This window comes from Saccopteryx bilineata, chromosome 4 (genome assembly GCF_036850765.1).
Source record: "Saccopteryx bilineata isolate mSacBil1 chromosome 4, mSacBil1_pri_phased_curated, whole genome shotgun sequence".
Lineage (NCBI taxonomy): Eukaryota > Metazoa > Chordata > Mammalia > Chiroptera > Emballonuridae > Saccopteryx > Saccopteryx bilineata.
In genome coordinates this window covers 128619100-128642437 of record NC_089493.1, presented here as the reverse complement: position 1 = coordinate 128642437, position 23338 = coordinate 128619100, and the positions used below count along the sequence as shown (strand labels likewise).

General features: G+C 42.3%; 2 protein-coding genes across 8 annotated transcripts in view; both read right to left on the bottom strand.

The window, feature by feature from the left end:
* NEO1 (neogenin 1) overlaps positions 1 to 20397 on the bottom strand; it is a 247168-nt gene extending 226771 nt beyond the window's left edge. Inside the window, exons 1-2 of one of the 7 annotated variants that reach the window (XM_066278054.1) lie at positions 20102 to 20397; positions 19259 to 19587 (exon numbers count right to left, since the gene is read on the bottom strand). In XM_066278054.1, coding sequence (XP_066134151.1) covers positions 19259 to 19388 — 130 coding nt within the window. In that variant the 5' untranslated portion in view covers positions 19389 to 19587; positions 20102 to 20397. Of the gene's footprint in view, positions 1 to 19258; positions 19777 to 20101 lie in introns of those variants that run through there. The other 6 variants (XM_066278057.1, XM_066278059.1, XM_066278053.1 and 3 more) reach the window with 6 other exon arrangements.
* Positions 1 to 23338, bottom strand: part of BBS4 (Bardet-Biedl syndrome 4) — a 948798-nt gene that overhangs the window by 459462 nt on the left and 465998 nt on the right. The window lies entirely within an intron of this gene.

Sequence of the window (23338 nt, the reverse complement as noted above, 5' to 3'; positions counted from 1 at the left end):
GTGGAAATCTAACCTCAAACCATATCTATTTTATTTTTAAAATTTTTTTTATTATTCATTTTTTTAGAGAGGAGAGGAAAGAGACAGAGAGAGAAGAGAGACAGAGAGAGAGAAGGGGGGAGGGGCTGGAAGCATCAACTCCCATATGTGCCTTGACCAGGCAAGCCCAGGGTTTTGAACCGGCGACCTCAGCATTTCCAGGTCGATACTTTATCCACTGCGCCACCACAGGTCAGGCAAACCATATCTATTAATAACAAATTCTGATTAAATAGTTGCATAAAAGACGTTTTTTAATAAGAAAATAATAAATACACCTGAATATCACTCCAAATTAGTTATTTTGTTTGATATTTATTTAGTTTTGTCAGTTTAGCTTCCAGAAAATTCCCCTACCATGATGTAACGTTTTCAGTTCCTAATGTGCTTGCATCGTTCGTGTAGCTCTATATTTTATTTTTAATTTTTAATTCCATTTAAGAGATGGAAAAATCAAAAAAGAGAAAATGCCATTTCAACAATAAATTGAAAAAGGAATTTCCATTCTTCATATCAAAGAAAGATACCCTTGTTTTCTGCAATATTTGCAGCGGAGAATTTTGTATTGCAGTTGGGGGCAGAGCAGGAATAACGAAACACTTGACCACCAACAAACATAAGCAATCATTAGATGCATCAGCTTCCAGTTGTACAGTAACAAGTTTTTTTAAAACTTCAAATTATTCTGAAGATGAAAAACAGTTGGCTGCCATGGAGGAAACATTTGCATTTCACACAGTAATTCACAATCAAAGTTTTGTAGTTCGGATTGTATAACTAAATTATTGAAAAAATTTCACAATGCAAAATTTTCATGTGCCAGGACAAAATGCAAGACTATTTTGAAATCAGTATTTAAAAATTACTGTGACAAAATACTTACAGAGGACTTGAAAACTGCAGCATTTGTAACGATTTTATCTGATGCATCAAATCAGAATGAAATTAAATTGTATCCAATAATAGTAACATTTTAATGTTACCAAGGGCATTCAACTAAATTTTTTTTTTTTTTTTTTTGCATTTTTCTGAAGCTGGAAACAGGGAGAGACAGTCAGACTCCCGCATGCACCCGACCGGGATCCACCCGGCACGCCCACCAGGGGCGATGCTCTGCCCAGCCTGGGCGTCGCCATGTTGCGACCAGAGCCACTTTAGCGCCTGAGGCAGAGGCCACAGAGCCATCCCCAGCGCCCGGGCCATCTTTGCTCCAATGGAGCCTTGGCTGCGGGAGGGGAAGAGAGAGACAGAGAGGAAGGCGCGGCGGAGGGGTGGAGAAGCAAATGGGCGCTTCTCCTGTGTGCCCTGGCCGGGAATCGAACCCGGGTCCTCCGCACGCTAGGCCGATGCTCTACCGCTGAGCCAACCGGCCAGGGCCTCAACTAAAATTTTTAAATTTAGAATCCGTTGAGGGCAAAACTTCTGAAATCTTGTCAAACTAAATGAAAACAATTTGAAATCCAAAGCTATTGTACTAACAGCTGATAATACAAATACAAATTTTGGAGGGCAAAGATGCAAAGGGGTGAATACTGTGTACGTAAAATTACAAGAGTTACTCCAAAAGAAAATACTAGGAATAGGTTGTAATGCACATATTTTGTCAAATGCTATCAACACAGTGTCATGTGCCATGCCAACTGATGTAGAATAACTACAATTTATTTGCATTTTAGTCATTTTACCGTTCATATTGCTACTTTAAAACAATGTTGTGAAGAAGCAAGTGTTGAATACAAAAAACTTTTAGGATATTCAAAAGTTCAATGGCTTACTCTAACACCTGCTGTAGAGAGTGTTCTACAATTATCTGAGCCTCTCCGTTCATATTTTTTAAGTTTAGACAAATGTCTTAAAATTCTAGAATCATTTTTTCAGTAATAAAATATCTGAGATATTAATGTATTTTGTACATAATCAAGCATCTATTTTTCACAAAACGATTCAAAAGATTGAAGGTGAACACATTTCAGCTATGGAAATTAAGTCTTATTTTGAATGACTTTATCCTTCAATTTAACTCTCGTTTTGAAGAAAAATTTCATCCTTTATTTATAAAAAGAAAATTGTCAGACTTAGAGGAATCAAATCTGGACATAACAGAAAAGTTTATCAAAGAAGTGCAGAATTTTTACCAGACATGTTTTCAACTTATCGAATAATGTTCTGAAATAAACATCACAGGAAATAACAGTTTTCAATGGTGTTTTTTTACTTCATTGCAAGTATATTGGACAGATATTGAATCTTGTCTTGAGTTTTTATCTAAAAATGCCAGACATCAAAATAGACAATTGTCTGTTTGAATTAGAAGACTGAATGTGTATTTAAATTCTGAAAAATCAATACAATGGGACAATGAACACGTCAAAATTGATAAAAGATGGGTGAATATATTCAGCCATTTCAAAAATGAACATATTCTATGTGGAAATTTATTTATTCTTGTTCAATTTACATTGTGCTGCCCTGGAACTAATGCAGCAGTTGAAAGAGTTTTTCAATTGCTAATGATTTTTGGACAAGTGAGAAATCGAGAATGAATACTCTACCTGAAGCATTTGCCATAAAATTCAATATGAAGGATATTTCTTTTTTTTTTTTTTTTTGTATTTCTGAAGCTGGAAACGGGGAGACAGTCAGACAGACTCCCGCATGCGCCCGACCGGGATCCACCCGGCACGCCCACCAGGGGCGAAGCTCTGCTCACCAGGGGGCGATGCTCTGCCCCTCCGGGGCATCACTCTGCCATGACCAGAGCCACTCTAGAGCCTGGGGTAGAGGCCAAGGAGCCATCCCCACCGCCCGGGCCATCTTTGCTCCAATGGAGCCTTGGCTTCGGGAGGGAAGAGAGAGACAGAGAGGAAGGGGGAGGGGGGTTGGAGAAGCAAATGGGCACTTCTCCTATGTGCCCTGGCCGGGAATCAACCCGGGTCCCCCGCACACCAGGCCGACGCTCTACCGCTGAGCCAACCAGCCAGGGCCAAGATAATTTCTTGTTCAGATATTTCCAATACAGTGAGTCCGTAAAGTCATGGTGCACTTTTGACCGGTCACAGGAAAGCAACAAAAGACGATAGAAATGTGAAATCTGCACCAAATAAAAGGAAAACTCTCCCAGTTTCATACCTATGCAGTGCAGTTCGATGTGGGCTCACGCACAGATTTTTTAGGGCTCCTTAGGTAGCTATCCCGTATAGCCTCTACAGACTTGTCACTGACTGATGGCCTACCAGATGGGGTTTCTCCACCAAACTGCTGGTTTCCTTTAACTCAGGGGTCCCCAAACTACGGCCCATGGGCCACATGCGGCCCCCTTAGGCCATTTATCCGGCCCCCGCCGCACTTCTGGAAGGGTACCTCTTTCATTGGTGGTCAGTGAGAGGAGCATAGTTCCCATTGAAGTATTGGTCAGTTTGTTGATTTAAATTTACTTGTTCTTTATTTTAAATATTGTACTTGTTCCCATTTTGTTTTAATTTAAAATAAGATATGTGCAGTGTGCATAGGAAACTGTTCATAGTTTTTTTTTATAGTCCGGCCCTCCAACGGTCTGAGGGACAGTGAACTGGCCCCCTGTGTGAAAAGTTTGGGGACCCCTGCTTTAACTGCTTATCCCACCGAGTGATGTTATTCCTATGTGGTGGTGCTTCGTTATAAACGCGCCGATATTAACATTGCACTTTGGTCACGGTTTTGAATTTAGCGAGCCACAGAACACACTGAACTTTCCTCTGTACCGTCCACATCTCGATTGGCACGGCCGTGGGCTGCTCCACTGTATATATGGTGTTAAGTCATCATCTGCACATATGCACATGCTGCCACATCATCCTACAGAAATTGTGAGGGTTTTTCTTTTATTTGGTGCATATTTCACATTTCTATCGTCTTTTGTTGCTTTCCTGTGACCGGTCAAAAGTGCACCATGACTTTATGGACACACTGTATATTGTTACAAGATACACGGACAAAAAATATTCATTCAATGAAAAAGTGCTCCTTTAAAAAGAGTACTTTTTTTCTTACAATTATCATTAAAAATTAACAGGCATGTAAGCATAATTACAATATAAAATATTACAAATGTTTTTATTATGCATTTACCATATTATAGTGTATTACTGTTGCAAGGAATAAAATGTTTTTTTTATTTACAATATTGTTTCTTCCATTTATTTTTGTCCTCCTTTTCATTGTAAAAGTTGGTCACCTTAGTTTAAGTCTTTTTACTAGGTTTGGTTTTTCTTTTCCCGTTTTTATTTTGTGGCAGAGACAGAGAGAGGGACAGATAGGGACAGACAGGAAGGGAGAGAGATGAAAACATCAATTCTTCATTGTGGTTCCTTAGTTGTTCATTGATTGATTTCTCATATGTGCACTGACCAGGAGGCCACAGCAGACCGAGTGACCCCTTGCTCAAGCCAGCGACCATGGGCTCACACTGGTGAGTCTTGCTCAAACCAGATGAGCCCACACTCAAGCTGGCAACCTAGAGGTCTTGAACCTGGGTCCTCCACATCCCAGTCTGACGCTCTATCCACTGCGCCACCACCTGGTCAGGCTAGGTTTGCTTTTTCCTTCCTCAGTGATATGATCAAGTCCCATGGCTTGAACTGTCACTCAGTAAACCATACAATTCCTGAACAGGCATTTCTAGCCAAACATCTGGATAGACCTCTTATCTGAGTCCTAATTCTGCAGTTCCTTTATAGGGATGCTCAGCTGGCATCTTAGGGTCAGGGTGTCCAAAATGAAATCATATCCTACCCCTCAAACCTGTCTTTCCTGCGGTATTTTTTTCTTTTTTTTTTTTAAGTGAGGGAAAGAGAGAGACAGATAGAAGGGAGAGATGAAAAGCATCAACTTGTAGTTGAGGCACTGAAGTTGTTCACTGATTGGTTTCTCATATGTGTCTTGACTGAGGGCTCAAGCCGAGCCAGTGAACCCTTGCTTAAGTCAGTGACCTTGAGCTTCAAGCCAGTGACCTTTGGGCTCAAGCCAGCAACCATGGGATCATGTCTATGATCCCATACTCAAGCTGGTGACCTCACACTCAAGCTGGTGAGCCCGCACTCAAGTGGCAATCTCAGGGTTTCGAACTTCGGTCCCAGGGTCAATGCTCTATTCACTGTATCACCACCAGTCAGGCTCTTGCTGCAATCTTAATCCACTTTCCACTTTAAACCACCTTATAACCTTGTGCCAAACTAGTATTCAAGTATTTGATTAACTGATCTTACTCTAAACCAAAATTGTTCATCCCATCTTGAAAGAATAATAACATGTTTCAATTCCTATTTTTCACTCAAATCAGTGAATAAAATATTTAACTTTTTTCCTTCAAAACAGAAGTTTGAAGGTTTATGAATCCATAGTAAGTAAATATAAGCAGTGGTTAGAAATCAGGTAAGCAAGCTGACTTGATTCCTCAGTTCACTTCTCATCAAGTTAAAAACCATAAGCAGCCATGAAAATTTATATAGTTAAAAAGTTTTCATTGTTCCTATTCTTACTTATTATTTATATTAATGAGCCATTGATTTAAGAAAGGAGATAGCAATATTAAGAAAAGACACAATAGTGCCCTGGCCAGTGGTACAATGGATAGAGCACTACCCCAGAGTACCAAGGTCACCAACAACTCTCTCTCCTCTCTCTACACCTCCTCCCCTCTCTCTCAAAAAACAAAAAAAATAAGACAATTCTCAGAAACAATATAAATGATCAATAAAAATTTTAAAAAATACTGAACTCCATTCACTTTAAAATAAAAAATTTAAAAAGGTACTTTTTATTATCTATCAAACTGGCAAAGACTAAGAAGCCTAAAATAACTAGTATGTTGGCAATGGTGTGAGGAAATAGGTATTCTCATTTACTATTTATTGATAGGAGACAAAATCAGCTTGGTGGAGAATAATTTAGAAATATCAAAAATTTTAATATACATGTGTCATGAAGTACTGCACCCCAGATTTTGAAAGCACCATACCTCACTTCATCGAGTTCACGTAGAGACACCCAGTCCAGATAAATTTTGAAGTTTTATTAAAGGAGAAAATTTTAAATATGCCAGCCGCATATGGCTGACACGGACATCTGCAAGCCCAAATCATGCAGTCCCCAAAATAGTTCAGGGGCTGCTTATATACCCTTGATCACACATGGGCTGGGGAGAGCATGACATGGCATAATCATTAAGAAGATTATAACATTTGTCTAGGGCAGGGGTAGTCAACCGTTTTATACCTACCGCCTACTTTTGTATTTCTGTTAGTAGTAAAATTTTCTAACCGCCCACAGATTCCACAGTAATGGTGATTTATAAAGTAGGGAAATAACTTTACTTTATAAAATTTATAAAGCAGAGTTACAGCAAGTGAAAGCATATAGTAATAATTACTTACCAAGTACTTTATGTTGGATTTTCGCTAAGTTTGGCAGAATAAATCTTTATAAATCAACTTACTATAGTTAAATCTATCTTTTTATTTATACTTTGGTTGCTCCGTTAATGCCCACCATGAAAGCTGGAACGCCCACTAGTGGGCAGTAGGGACCAGATTGACAACCACTGGTCTAGGGGATACACAGAAACATTAAGACTTTCAAGGTAACACAATCAAAGATATTTACAAATCTTTCAGGATTCCTCTTCCCTCACTAGCCTAGAGGTATTTTACTCTCAAGATTCCAGGAAGTGGGAGGAACTACAATCAATGCAAGGTGGTATGTAAATTCTGCCTCCTATTGAAAGAAGTTGTTTCTCAGTTAACCTTTGTTTTATATTTAAAACTAAATGACCCATTGTTCTTGAAAGCCAGAAACTTCTACATTCTTCTCCCTCTCCTCCCCAAAGGAGGGACGGGACAGGAAAGCCTAACCTTTCCTCCCAGAATATCAATAATAATTTGCAGCTTTTTGATACCTTACAACACATGCCCTTTTACCCTACAATTCCACATTTACAAACTTATTCCATAGTTGATTTGCACATGTGCACAAAGACACTTGTGAAAGCGGGTTCACTGAATATGTTTGCAATTAAGATTTGGGAGCATTGAAAGGGAACTGGTTAAATAAATTATGCTAGATCTATAAAATACTACATGGTTATCAAGACAGCTTTGATAAGTTTGTAAGTACTCACATGGAAAGATGTCTGAAAATAAGTTGGAAAATGGTATTCACAGCACAACCCAACTTATTAGCACTGTTATATACGCCTCATATATTGTAAATATCTAATTGTACATACAAAACAAAGTGGTTGTCTCTGGGGAGAGGGCTGGAGTATAGGATCTCACTTTTCATGTTATATGTTGCTTGAAATTTTATGTTTTTAATTCTTTAGAACAGTGATTTTCAACCTTTTTTTTTCATGGCACAAACACACACTAATTACTAAGGTCAGTACCCCTGACTAAATACAACCATTTTCATCTTATAACACAAATAAATTAGTTACTAAAGTAGAAGAGGTCAGGGCCCCTTTTTCTTTAGTAATTAGTTTATGAGTGCGTGAAAAACAAAGGTTGAAAATCACTGCTTTAGAAAATCAAACCAACAATTCACTTCACCCAAATATTAAAATATTCACACACATATCAGGGTCAAAGATGCTGCTGATGTAGAGATGCCATGGCTTGAAGGCAGGACCAGTAGAAAAGGACCTGGGCAGGACTTCTCCACCTTCCTGCCCATTCACATCCCGCTTTTCTCCCACCTCCGTTGTCAACCTGGACCCAGACTAGTCTGAGGGGAAATGAGACTGCAGAGGTGTCTGAGGGAGAATGCCAGAGACCCATGTTGTGACAGCAGGGGGAGGGGAGGTAAGACAAAGGCCCAGGGGCAGGCAATATCACTGGCAGTCACAGAGGGATACTCCTCAGCCTGCCTGAGACAGCTGTTCCTATTTAAGCGGAGACCTCTGTGTTATGTTTATTCCAAATCTCCTTCCTTTGCTGTTGATAGAAGGTGGTCCCAAGTTAGTTCACTACTTCCTCCTAACCAGCTATGGGCTTAGTGTAAAGCCAGTAGCCACGGCACCATCACAGCTGCCTGGTCCATGCAGGTTCGCATTAGATTCAGACAGATGGTAATGAAACATCGGAGCCAAGAACTGGTGGGCCATTACCTTTAATCTTAGCTTGCACCTGGTGGGCAAGTAAAAACACACACTGGGCTCCAAAACCCACTCATTCAATGCTCACAAAGCTACTGACTTATCCGAGTTTCCTAGAATCAAAGGGTTTTTAGCTCACCAGATTTCTTCACCTCTGTTCCCCATCTCCTCCTCTCTGCACAAACTCTGCACAAACTGGCTTCTTACTCAATACTCCGCCATCTTGTCTGCTTCTCTCGGCCTCCTCCACGTGGCCTTTCTCTGCTCTCCTATAGCATGGGCTCCTCCTAGAACGTAATCACCTCTTCTCCTAGAACAATGTGATCTCTCTTTCTTTTAAAACCTTTTGGTGTGAAAGCCCTCCCCCAACACATATTGACATAATAACGCCCATCCCAAGCAATCACCTGGGCAATGGGCTTCTATGTGGGCAGCACCATCTTTAACAAAGTGAGCATAATATATTTTATCTGCCCAACACTTAGAAATCAGATAATAACATAGAACTGCTTATAAATTATAGGTACACAGGCTTTCAACAAGCACCTTTGGGACTCTGAGAAATTTATTTACTTGAATGTACAGACTTTGAAAATTATCTTAATTTTATGGTCTTCAGTTATAATCTGGAGGTGAAAGTACATATTGGTTGAGTTCTATGTAGGCAAGGTGCTATTAATAAAGGGGTTATTAGGCCCTGGCCAGTTTGCTCAGTGGTTGAGTGTCGGCTCGGCATGTGTATATCCCAGGTTCAATTCTCGATCAGGGCACACAGGAGAAGTGACCATCTGCTTCTCCACCTCTCCCTCTCCCCTTCTCTCTTTCTCTCTCTCTCTCTCTCTTCCCCTCCCACAGCTATGGCTCAATTGGTTCAAACACATCAGCCCATGGCACTGAGAGTGGCTCTGTGGAGCCTCCACCTCAGGTGCTAAAAATACCTCGGTTATAAGCATGGCTCAGACGAACAGAGCATAGGCCCCAGAATGGGGTTGCTGGGTGGATCTCAGTCAGGGTGCATGCAGGAGTCTGTCTCTCTATATTCTCTTCCCACATTGGAAAAAGAAGAAAAAAAGGGGGGCGTGTTGTCAGCATAAGAAGCACACATACAATCCCTTGGATATGTAATTATGTAAATTTAAAACAACCAATAGCCCCACCTCAACCTTCAAAACCTTCAACAATTAACCAAAAATATCCTCAAAATTTTAGCTGTTGCATCAAAAGTTATACTCTGAATAAAAAGTGATAAATAAAACTTATAATTTGTTATTCTATCCCTAAGTCTTTAAATTATACTACTTGGCCCTGGCCAGTTGCTCAGTGGTAGAGCGTCAGCCTGGCGTTCGGGAGTCCCGGGTTCGATTCCCGGCCAGGGCACACAGGAGAAGCGCCCATCTGCTTCTCCACGCTTCTTCCCCTCCCACAGCCAAGGCTCCATTGGAGCAAAGTTGGCCTCAGGCGCTGAGGATGGTTCCATGGCCTCTGCCTCAGGCACCAGAATGGCCCTGGTTGCAACAGAGCAACACCCCAAATGGGCAGAGCATCACCCCCTGGTGGGCATGCCGATGGATCCCAGTTGGGCACATGTGGAGTCTGTCTGACTGCCTCCCCATTTCCAACTTCAGAAAAATACCAAAAAAAAAAAAAATTATAATACTACTATCCTAATTGGACCTTATATATAAAGATATATCTAAGTGATTTTCTTTTTTACTCAGCTTACTGCTGAAAAAAAATATTCTGTATTCAGTTTCCATACAGTCTCATTTTAAAAATTCACTCTGCCCAGGACTCCTCAGTAACCTTTACTGACCATTACTGACCAATAATAAATCCTGAAAACCCAGCACAATCAATCTCTAGATTTCCTGAAGACACAGAAGTAGCTCCCCCCGACCCCTACCCCAGATGGCTCCATATTAGCATTCTCATATATTCAAACATTCCAGCAAACATTTCACTTAAGAGAAAATGAAAAATAATTCCCTCTGAGAATTGTAGTCTACTGACTTCGTAAAAACTAAGTAAGGATTACTCTAAAGCTACACAACCAAATTTATGAGAGAAAGCACAACTATTTCTTTCTTTTTTTATTGATTGATTGAATGGCTGATTGATTGACTTTAGCAAGAGAGGAAGGGGGGAAGGAAGGCAGAGAGAAAGAGAGACAGGAACATCGGTCTGTTCCTGTATGTGCCCTGACTGGGCATCGAACCGGCAACCTCCATGCTTTAGGACGATGGTCTAACCAAGCTATCCAACCAGGGCAGCAGCACTATTTCTTTAATTAACAGTAACATAATGATTCCAGAATTTGTCCCTCTAAATCAAGTTATCTATTATCTATGGGTATGTCTTAACTGGGCTATTATATCAAGGCTTTCTACGGATAGAAAACACACCCAGTTCATCTTAGTATCTCCACAGTCTATCACTTTGTGCATAATCAGCCCTCAAAGATAAAATGTTAACAACTAGCCAAATCCACCTAAACTTTTAGTTTTGGCTACAGAATAATCCAACTAACTGGAAAATTAAATTTTAAAATTCTTGCTATAAAACTTTAAAGAAGGTTATTTCTCAAAGTTCTTTTTCAAAATGAAAAGCAAAGGTATGATCTCAATTTCAAACAGCCCAACTACTAACTCCTTAACCAGAAGAATACAAGTACTGATTTCAGTAAAATAAAACCTATGTAGCCACTACCTCTCCCCTTCCTTTACATAGGAGGTCAAAGAGGAACCAAACCCTACTCGTTTCAGCCAGATCTGCAACCTGGTCAGTTAACTTTACATTCCTTACAAGCCTAAGAGTAAGCAACTAATATTTCAAGTAATATTGCAACTTAAAATATCCCAAAATTGTTTAACATTTAACCTTTATTTCTTGAAATCAGCCGGAAAGCTTTTCGCATATAAAATAAAACCATACACAAGCAACTTAAGAGATTTTCCCAATCATATCTAACTTTATACAGAAAAAAAAAGATGTAGGATAACTTGAACTTCAGAGAATGACAGCCTGACCAGGCGGTGGCGCAGTGGATAGAGCGTTGGACTGGGATGCGGAAGACCCAGGTTCGAGACCCTGAGGTCACCAGCTTGAACCCAGAGAATGACAAAAAGTAATTCTTGCATCCAAAAACAAAAGATCAATGTTCAAACACAAGAACTGAATAAAGATCGTTTAACCGAGACAAATCCACCAATGTTACAGATGTAAGAGGTATAGAAAACTCAGAGGTAGAAGGCACCTTTGAGACTACCTATTAATAGGGTGATTAATTAATCCCCTCAGTTAACAGATGAAAGAGAAAAGCTATGGGACCTGCACTTAAAATAATGACCTTAATCAAAGTCCAAAATTAAGGTGAAAATATCTTGGAAAACTTGTAAATGTACTCATCAATGGTATTGCTCTTAATATGTATCACTACAACACTGAAAACATCCCTAACAGAAAAATAAATTATTAGAGGCAGCCTGCAGTACAGAAACAGGCATGGTCTTTGGACCCCAAAAGATACAGACTTGAATGCCAACTTCTCCACTTGAGAGAGCTGTGAGACCTATAGCAGCAAGTCACTTCATATTTGACATCATTTACCTCATCTGTAGAACGAGGGGCTACTACCATCTTCCTCACAGGGTTGTATAAGGGATTAAAAATGTACATAAAAGAGCTTGGCACAGTGCCTGGAACTCAGTGAGTATTCAATAAATACTGTTTTTATTGGCAACTATTCAATATTAATACTCACTTAGAATATTATACAGATGTTTCAAATACTACAGTGTGTCCATAAAGTCATGGTGCACTTTTGACCGGTCACAGGAAAGCAACAAAAGACGATAGAAATGTGAAATCTGCACCAAATAAAAGGAAAACTCTCCCAGTTTCATACCTACCTGTTCAGTGCAGTTCAATGTGGGCTCACGCACAGATTTTTTAGGGCTCCTTAGGTAGCTGTCCCGTATAGCCTCTACAGACTCGTCACTAGCCTCTACAGACTCGTCACTGACTGATGGCCTACCAGAACAGGGTTTCTCCACCAAACTGCCGGTTTCCTTCAACTGCTTATCCCACCCACTAATGTTATTTCTACATGGTGACGCTTCATTATAAACGCGCCGATACTCATGTTACACTTTGGTCACGGATTCGAATTTAGCAAGCCATAGAACACACTGAACTGTCCTCTGTACCGTCCACATCTCGACTGGCATGGCCGTGGGCTGCTTCGCTGTATACATGGTGTTACATCATCATCTGCGCATGCGCACATGCTGCCACATCATCCCACAAAAACTGGGAGGGTTTTCCTTTTATTTGGTTCAGATTTCACAGTTCTATCATCTTTTGTTGCTTTCCTGTGACCGGTCAAAAGTGCACCATGACTTTACAGACACACTGTAGTTATAGGAAAATCTATATATACAAAATCTGTACTGTTAAACAATGGTAGTATGATCCCGCTTATATGTGTAAAAAAAACTAAACATACATATGTAAATGCAGAGCAAAAAGTATAAAAAATGCTAACATTTTATGGGAAAAGAAAGAAATTTGTTGGTAAAAGTGAGTAAAACATTTTACTGTATGTTCTTCTATACTGTTTTACTTCAAACATGTACGTAGGTATTTTAAATAGGTTTTTAAAAATAAGATGATTTAGCCCTGGCCGGTTGGCTCAGCGGTAGAGCGTCGGCCTAGCATGCGGAGGACCCGGGTTCGATTCCCGGCCAGGGCACACAGGAGAAGCACCCATTTGCTTCTCCACCCCTCTGCCGCGCCTTCCTCTCTCTCTCTTCCCCTCCCGCAGCCAAGGCTCCATTGGAGCAAAGATAGCCCGGGCGCTGGGGATGGCTCTGTGGCCTCTGCCTCAGGCGCTAGAGTGGCTCTGGTCGCAACATGGCGACGCCCAGGATGGGCAGAGCATCGCCCCCTGGTGGGCAGAGCATCGCCCCTGGTGGGCGTGCCGGGTGGATCCCGGTCGGGCACATGCGGGTGTCTGTCTGACTGTCTCTCCCTGTTTCCAGCTTCAGAAAAATGAAAAAAAAAAAAAGGGGGAAGAAAAAAAAAAAAAAAGATGATTTATAGATAAAGTATATAATACACATACTAAAGTTGTACATATACCATGATTATAATGTAAAAACTGATGTACCATTTTGATAAAGACTAAAAAAAATACCAAATTATACCAGTGAATTTTTTTTTATGTTTCCAAAATTTTCGGTCAAAAAATTTTCATTCTAAATGATAATCCAAAATGTAGTTCATATTTTAATACCATCTTTTTCGCTGGCTTACATTCTATGACTAATTTAATTTTTAAAAATCATAAACACAAGACTTTTCCTCATCTCACTTGGTAGTTCTCTGATCAATGTGAACTTAACCTGTAGTTATTTCCCTTGACTTTTCCTACTGTTGCTTCAATTTTACCTAGAAGCCAAAATACCTACCAATGGCCTAAATACCTCTCAACCACAAAAAAAGTCAGTAATAAGGTATCAGAAAGTAAAAACTATTAAATAGATCCATAGAGCCTCCACATGAGATTAATATTACCCTAATATTTTTTATTAGCATGGAGAAACCAACTATGATCAATTAAGCCAAGAGAAAAAATATTTACATACTCTTTCAAAAAGTCAATAGGATTATAGTATATTTTGAAGTTCATAAAGAAACATTTAAACCATTCTACACAGATACCTCACTATACAGTTTAAAAGCAATTTTATAATACTTGTCATTCTTCTGAAAACCCCACCAGCTACCATATGGGAACATGTAGAACCGAAAGTCATATCCCACATCCAATGCCTCTATATCATGTCTTTTTTCACCATCCCACATCACATTATTTTCATATGGTTTACTATAAGAGCAACCACATTTCTTATCTCCTTGGATCATGATGCATCCTGGAAATCTATGAACTCTCTTCTACCTTGTCCTGATAGGCAAGGCAAAGCAGGGCAAAAGCCCCTGTATATAGATAACTTACCAAGAGTACTGATCTTTCCATAGATGACAGAACTAATAAACACTGAAACTACAGCATATCCCAAGCAGGATAACCAAACACAATGAATGGGTCAGAAAACTAAGCCTTGGGAAGAGTGGCTGAAGGAACTAAGGGCACTTAACTGAGAAAAGAGGAAAAACCACACACACACACACACACACACACACACACACACACGCAAACACACACATTTTGTCATCAGACCCATAAAAGGCCAGTATATAAAGGAATCAGATATGCTGTATGGCCCACAAGGTTAAAAAACAAAGGCAATTCAACACTGTTCAACAAACATTAACTAGTTATTAACTCTACACCAGATGTTTGTGCTCCATCAAACATACAACAGTGAATAAGAGAGACTGCTGGATGGGGTGGAGGAGGTATATGGGGGATAAATAGTGATGAACGAAGATTTGACTGGAAGGGGTGGTTGAACACACAATAAAGTATACAGATGTGTTGTAGAGCTGGGCACCTGAAACCTATATAACTATGTTAACTGGTGTCACCTCAATAGAACTCAAAAAAAAAGAAAAAAGAGTAGTGAATAAGGGAAGTCCTAATCCTCAAGAAGTTCAGATTACTAGAGGAAAATCAGTAACACAGACCCTGGCGGATGGCTCAGTGGATAGATCATTGGCCCATGTATGAACGTCCTGGGTTCGATTCTCAGTCAGGGCACAGAAGAGAAACGACCATCTGCTTCTCCCTCCCCTATTGCTTCTCTCCCTCTTCCCCTCCCACAGCCAGTGGCTCGACTGGATCAAGCATGGCCTCAGGTACTGAGGATGGCTCAGTTGGTCCAAGAGCATCAGCCTCAGGCACTAAAAATAGCTCAGTATTTGACCATCAGCCCCAGATGGGGTTGCCAGGTGGATCCTGGTTGGGGCACATGTGGGAGTCTGTCAAGAAGGAAGAAGGGAAAGGAAGAGGGAGGGAGGGAGGAAGGGAAGGAAAAAGAGAAAGAGAAAGAAAGGGAAAGAAAATCAGTAATATAAGATAAAAAGAACTCAGAAAGCTATGAGAACACAGAGAATGATGACTCTAATTCTTTGGGAAAGGAGGCAGGCAGAGGAAAATGCACTAACTAGATGAGTAGGAATTTCAGAAGTGGACAAGGTGGGGAGTGAGTGGCATGACCAGGAAGAAAGAATAGCATGGAGACATGAAGCTCTGCAGTGAGTCTGGAGAGGTGGTGCAGCACCACCGGCAAGTTAAAGCGGGATGGGGGAGGCCAGTGGTAAAGAATACAAAAGGTCTCACAATCTCCATGCCAAGAAGTTTAGGCTCTAACATTCAAGCTGTGGAACTCTTATAAGAGAGAGCAAGTATGAGTGACATGGCATGCTCAGAAAAACATATAAGACAGCTCATTCCAGAAGAAGGAGAAACTTCTAAAGGATAACAGTAGAAATAAGGAGATTAACTATGGAGCCAAGACTATTGGTCTAGGTGGAAATTATGATGGAAAGATACAGATTCAGATTCAATATCTAGGCAGTCAACATCAAACATAATGACCAGCTAAGGGCATGAGGGTAAAAGGGCAGGGTCTTTAGAATGACTTCTAGACCTCAACTTGGTTGGCTGGTGGGACAGTGACATCCAATGCAGGTAACACAGGAAGACAAACCCATGCACTCAAACCAGATGAGCAGCCTGGGCCAGGAATTGTTTGGTTACAGTATGGAGAACGGGGGTGAGGGAAGCAGGAGGGGAGAGGAGCCCCGATGAATTTACCTCAGTTCTTGTGCTGATACAGGGTGTCTATTCAGTGGAGCTACTAAGTAGTACGCGAAACAAAGTGAACTAGGAGAGTCATGAGCTTACAGGGAGCAAATGAAGACAAGTGCACAACGAGATCAACCTTAGGTATCAATATCTAATGAGGGAGTGAAAGAAACACCTGAAAAGCAAGCGAAGTATTGATCAGAGAAGTAAAAGATGAGGAGATAGGGTGATGCCAAAATAGGCAAAAGGAAAAAAAAATCAAGGGTGGGGAGGGTGAAAAACTTAAATGTCTTGCATAAAGCAAAGTTTACAAACAAAAGTTATTCAGAACAGGAACAGACTACCTCGTGAGGGAACAAATCACATCATCAAGTAAGTGATGATGAAGGCAGATAAGGGTTACCTATGCATGAGAAGTATAACTTCGTGACCTCCGCAGTACACCTCTGCAGTCCAGGTCACGGCTACCCTCTCCACCATTGTGACATTTTGTCAAATTACTCTTTTGCAATCTGACCAATGAATGGGAGATCTGGTTATTCTAATCATAAAATTTTTTATTTTAATTTCTACATACGTCATGTAACTCATAAGCAACCAATACTGGATTAAAACTTTTCACGAATTCTGTTCTCAGAGTACAAAATGTTGCTGCAGAACATGTGAACATAGCTGATCTAGTCTATTTCAAAGGCAAATTGATTTCAAACAAACTCTTAACATTGTCTTCCTAACCTTCTGCAGTCCTGCATCCCAATTCCACTTCATTACCATTCCTTAACCCTTTCCTTCTAATTAGAATAGACCTCAATTACACAGGCTGCTCGCTCTGTTCTGTCTTCTCTTCCCACCTTCCCTTTCTCCTTCCCTCCCTCCCTCCCTCCCTTCCTTCTCAAAACCAGACTGTGTGCCTAATCATTTCCAATCCTTCCACCACTGCTGACCGTTTTCTAGCACCAGCACTTTCCTTTTTCTTCCACCTCCTCAAGTCTACAGTCTACCCTAAAGTTGAAAATAACAAACACTCCATTCATCTTCTTGTCCCACACCCTCTTTTCCTCCTCTTACTACCAAATATCTCCATTTCCCTACTACCTAGTTACTGTAATCTCCTACAGAAGGTTTCTGAGTCTGCCAATCTACAAAAAAAATTAATAAATGAATAAATAAAACCACTGACAAATGACATCTGATTTACTGACAGCTGTTCTAAGATGCCCCTTACTTAGTTCTCAATTCCTTGACTTCTCTGAAACTTACCAGAGAACTGACCAACCCCTTCCTTATTGTAGTTACTCCTTTAGCTTTTTTGTAACTAGGCAAACAGTTTGTGGAAAACAATCTGAACCAAAAATCAGATCTGTGTTCTAGATCCAGCTATACTATTAACTACATGAACCTTCCCACCTCCACTCCTACTAACCTCTTAGATCTCACTTCTGAGACACATTGATACTCAGCCTAGGTTAGGTCCACACAAATGAAACTTTCTCAAAACCTATTTTCCTTTGTGATGCTTATCACAACTACTTAATTATATAATTAGCAGTTGAATGACTATCTTTCCTAAGCACACAACAGACTATAAGCTCCATGAAGACAGAGTACACATTTCAGCAATGGCTTGCACCTCAACAGTACACGATAAAAGCCGATTGATAGACATTACACCACTTTCTAAGATTATATATTTTTATAAATAAGATTTCAGCAATGGCTTGCACCTCAACAGTACACGATAAAAGCCTATTGATAGACATTACACCACTTTCTAAGATTATATATTTTTATATGATTATATTTTTAACCTAAGTATTAAAATCACAAGCACTTTATTAACTTTCAAAATTATGGACAAAATTTTAAACAGAAATTCCAATTACTTCAAACATACATAATACAATGAACTACATATAATATTTTACATATAAAATCAGAGTAAGAGAACTTGTTTTGCTCATCCACAAGAACAGAAAGGGCTGGATCAGTTACCTACATTTCAGGACCAAATGAGTATTCTAATCCACGTTCACACTGAATTTGTCAAGTGGCAGTTTGATACTAAAACACTATTGTTTACTTAACTGTTTAGATAACACCCATTGGTGGCTTAGGTTTAAAGCTTTTAACATCGGTACAAAACTACGAGCTGTATTCTTTCTACTCTGCAAGAAAATCAAAAGAAAGTTTATCAGTCAAGTTCACTGCAGTGTGATTTAAAATATTTCACATAAATCAGGGGGAACCAAGTAATGGTTAAGTTGTCGCTATGCCTGATGAGATGACTTTCAGATACAAAATTTCAGGTAGAGCAAGTACAAAAGTTTTGTCGAGTTTAATAACAGGTCACCTTGGTCAAACAGTTTAAACAGCTTACAAGGTAATGGCTCTCTTCAACTGCTGAGTGCATCCCGTTCCTCAACTACAACTGTAAGATCTTTACAGGAAAGTTTGGAGTTTTGTTAATTGCTCCCCCTCCTAAATAAACAGAAATGCAACTGATATCAATAATGTGTGATGTGTTAAAACCCTGAAAATGGCTTTTAAGGCTAAATGAATTTATATATTGGCACTTGAAGACAACGTACAAGTCCCTAAAACCCAATGCTTAGACAATTGCCTAGGTTAAGGGCAGTTAGGCTATAAATACAGCTGTAATCCCCGGAAAAGAAGCCTTTCATAAGGAAAACAGTAATACATATGTGATCACTTGAAGCCGATTCTCCAAGAAGCCCTCATCCTGAAGTCACAGCACTGATTCCAAAGGAGTCATTGTGTCCTTTTGACACCCGCTCTTCCCCAGCCTTGGGGCGGCAGTCTGCATGAGGAGTTCCTCGGGGTCAGCCAGCGCTTCCCTAGGACTTCAGCCGGGAAATCCCTGGTCAGGGAAGGCGAAGTTCAAGCCTCCCCTCACCGTGCCCCCCACGCCCCGTTCCTTTCCTGGAAATTAATGAATTGGCCCTACGATTGTTTATTTAATGAGGTGTGTAGTGGCCTCTACTGGTGCTTGTATGAGCACAAGAATGTCCCACTCTTACAAGTGGGATGAGCCTGGGGGAGGGGTGGGGTGGGGAGGGAGGCGAGGGGTGAACCTGCCTCCGGTACAAAGCGCCGAACTACACCCGGGAGCCCCGGACGCACCCTGCGGCCGCCCCACTCCCGACGGCGCCCCCGCCGCTTACTCCCCACCCCGCGCGACCCGCTTTCTCCCCAGCAAGCCTCGAATAGGCAGAGAAGTTGCTGCACGTTTCCTCTTGGATCCTAAACAAATCACCGCAGCCGGTGCCGGTGCGGCGCCCCCGCCCCCACCCGCCGCTTACCTGAGGACTGCGGCGGGGAGCCACTCCTGGCAGCCGAGGCGCCCGGCGCCCGGCGCCCGAGCAGCAGCATGCAGCAGAGCCAGAAGGAGGAGGTGCCGAGGAGTCGCCGAGCTCCCCGCTCCGCCGCCATCTCTTGCCCGCGAGCCGCGGCGGGGGCGGGGGCGGCGGCGGCAGCGCCGCGGAGCCCTCGCCTCCGTCCCTCCCGTGCGCCTCAGCCGGTCCCTCGCTGCAGGCTCGGCTCTGGCTGCCGCCGCCGCCTCTGGTCCAGCCCGGTCGGCCCAGCCCGCGCGGCCCCTCTCGCGGGAGGGGAGCCTGGGGGCGCCTCCCTCCTGCAGAGGGGCGGAGAGGGAGGAGAGCGGCGGTGGGGGGTGAGGGGGAATCAGTACATTCCGGGCCGACGAGGGGGGGGGCGGTCGGCGTCCAAGTCTCAGGCGCCGCCACCCGCCGCCGACTCCCGCTCCACACACAGGCGCGAGGGGGGCGGAGACCACGCCAGCGGGGAGGGGGCGGGGGCCGGGTGCACACCCCCGCGCACGCGCACGCGCACTGCCCCGGCCCGCACCTCTCGGCTCCGCGCCTGGCCCGCCCCCGCTCCAATCCCAGCCGCCGCCTGGCAGGCCAGCTCCCCTCCCCCACTCCTCCCCGGGGCTGCGGGCCAGCGCGGGGCGCAGGGCGCTGCTGCTGGCGTCAGGGAAACCCCGGAGAAGCGGCTCCTCCTCCTCCGCCTCCTCCTCCTCCGCCTCCTCCTCCTCCACCGCCTCCGCCTCCTCCTCCTCCTCCTTCTCCCCCCCGGGGTACGCCGCCTCGCGCAGCCCTGCGGCCCGGGAGAGCTGCCTTGCTCACCTTCCGGGCACCTCCGGGCGCAGGGACCCGCGGGCGAAAAGCGCTCCGAGCTCCGCCCGTCCGGGAGTCCGGAGTGGATGTGCACCTCTCCGCAGCCGGGCCAGGGGCCTCTATATAGGGCCTCAGAGGAAACTGAATGGCCTCCGGGAGGAAACCTGGGTGCGCGAAGGTCGGAGCGGTGATTTATGGGCTCGTCAGAAACAATAGTGAGCCCGGTGGCTCTGACGGGGCCCTGACCCCTGACCGCCCACTTCCCGACCGGGCCGCCCTCGCCGTGCGCTGGCCCGGGACAGTGCCGGGCCCGCCCGGACCGCGGGACCCGCGTTCCCGCCCGCGTCACTCGGCCCCGGGCCAGGGAAGTCGGGGACAGACAAAGGTGCCTGCTGTCCACTCCGCCGGCTCGTGCGGAGCCGGGCCGAGCCCCATGACTCCGGGGCTGATCCTCTGACTGTAAACGAAACCTTAGCCTCTTGTCTTTGTCGGGCACTTCTTATTCTCATACTTGGAAATCATGTCTTTTTCGCCTCAAAACCAGGAACAGGATAGATGTGATTTTTCTAAAACCACTGGTAATCGGGAGGCAGCACCCAGGCTATCCAAAATTGGGAGAAAGCAGCTTGTAGTTAACACTGCAGATGAAAATGTTACAAGCTGCACCAACGGAAAGTATTTTAAGAAAATTTCTTTGTATGGTTATTATGCACTTGTAGAGAATCATGTTTTGATTGTTAATATGAGTTGGGTTTCGATTTCAGTCTGTATAGTCAATAACTAAACTGCAGCTTCCCACAAGAAGAGGGCTTCCACTCTTTTTTCCAATCCCTTTGCCTTTTGTAATTACGTTCTTCAGATAATTTTGTTGTGTTCTTGAAGTGACAAAATGAGCAACAGTATGAGGCTTGCGTTGACGTTGGGAGGGAGGAGCTCAGAATTCTCATCAAACCTCTTAAATTATCAAAGCGGTGGAATTAGGAACCCTCCTCCTAGTTTTTGGAAACAATTGACTCATAAAAGAGCAAACTCCAGCTTATTGTTTATCTCTAGGGAAAAAATTTCAATATCCTTTTGTTTTAGTTAATAGTTGTTAATCAGCAAAAATATTTCCTAAATACCCCTGATTGACCAGTTAAATTAGAAGTAGATTACCTTCCAATTACTTAACGAGTATTTGCTTAATTAACCTTTAATAATCATATCATTCAATTTTCTGAGATGAGAAAAGCTCTTTAGAAACTATAAATTGCCTTGCAAGCATTAATATTTATATGTCTTTCCTAAGTCTGGAAATTTTTCATTATATGAAAACTATAAAATACATAATACTGTGTGACTTCTTTATCTTAAAGTTTGAAAAATATGAGTTGTGGCTAATAAAACAATCACACTGATTTTCATTACAACTTCTGTGAACTGTATTCTTAATTTATCAGCCCGCTCTGTGTATCAGGGTTAAATTAAAATTTTATAAAGCTCTCTCTGTAAAGTAAGGTGACTAAATCATGTATTTCTGACTTGTGACCAACCATAATGTTAATCAGACCCACCATAATAAACCACTAGTAGATGGAGCCTCAGATTAGAAGTCACAGATTTTACATCAATTCAAGAGTAAGACAGTAAAGTAACCCAGGCACACACACTTTAATTTAGATTCTTCCCTTGTTTCAGTGAAACTGACATTGTGAATATTCCTTTTAAAATCTTCATTTGGAGTCATTAATCTCTCCTTTCTTTGGTAAGGTATATCTGAGAAAAAAAAATTTTTTTAGCCATCTTATTTACACTCCCCCAACAAAATTTTTTCAACTAATACCTCAGTCCACATTTATTTAGCAGTCCACATTTACTGCTAATTAACATTTTAAATAGTCTAAACCAGTTGTAGTCAACCTGGTCCCTACCGCCCACTAGTGGGCATTCCAGCTTTCATGGTGGGCGGTAGCAGAGCAACCAAAGTATAAATAAAAAGATAGAGTTAACTACAGTAAGTTATTTTATAAAGATTTATTCTGCAAAACAGCGAAAATCCGACAAAGTACTTGGTAAGTAATTATTATTATATGCTTTAACTTGCTATAACTCTGCTTTATAAAGTTTATAAAGTTACTTCCCTACTTTATAAATCACCATTACTGCCTGACCTGTGGTGGTGCAGTGGCTAAAGCATCGACCTGGAAATGCTGCGGTCGCCAGTTCAAAACCCTGGGCTTGCCTGGTCAAGGCACATATGGGAGTTGATGCTTCCAGCTCCTCCCCCTTCTCCCTCTCTGTCTCTCCCCTCTCTAAAAATGAATAAATAAATAAATTTTAAATAAATAAATAAATATATAAATCACCATTACTATGGAACCGGTGGGCGGTTAGAAAATTTTACTACTGGCCCTGGCCGGTTGGCTCAGCGGTAGAGCGTCGGCCTGGCGTGCAGGGGACCCGGGTTCAATTCCCGTCCAGGGCACATAGGAGAAGCGCCCATTTGCTTCTCCACCCCCTCCTCTTCCTCTCTGTCTCTCTCTTCCCCTCCCGCAGCCAAGGCTCCATTGGAGCAAAGATGGCCTGGGCGCTGGGGATGGCTTCTTGGCCTCTGCCCCAGGCGCTAGAGTGGCTCTGGTCACGGCAGAGCGACGCCCCCTAGTGAGCAGAGCTTCGCCCCCACTTACTACTAACAGAGATACAAAAGTGGGCGGTAGGTATAAAATGGTTGACTACCCCTGGTCTAAACTATCTAGGAAGAGACACTAAACCATTCATGAAAATAACACCTTTTTCATCTAAGTAAAGTTAGAACATGAAGTCCACCTTCAAGTTGTACACAAAGAAACTTTTAGAGCAAAGAAAACAGGCTGACTGTTATAGATTAGTATACAATACATGATCAAAGTGCCGGCCAAAAATAACTAGATGTTTACTCCAAGTGCACTTTTATATAAAAACTAAATGAAAAAATAAAATCCTATGAATACAAAACTTGGCAAGAGTTATTTCCAACTTCAGTGAGGCATTGTCATTCAGTGCTTAATTGCTGGCAGTAATTATATAGATTCTGCAGCTGATTCCTGACTGAATCCCAGTAATCAAGGTAGAGAGGAAAGCTAGTAGGTCCCAACCTAGAACACTTCCTAATCACAGCATATTTTAAATAGGATTTACCCCTGTCCTGCAAACATTGTTTTCTTCTGCACATAGGTTGACATTTTTACATGTGCCTGTTATATTCCATTAGGTAAGAAATTTTATTCC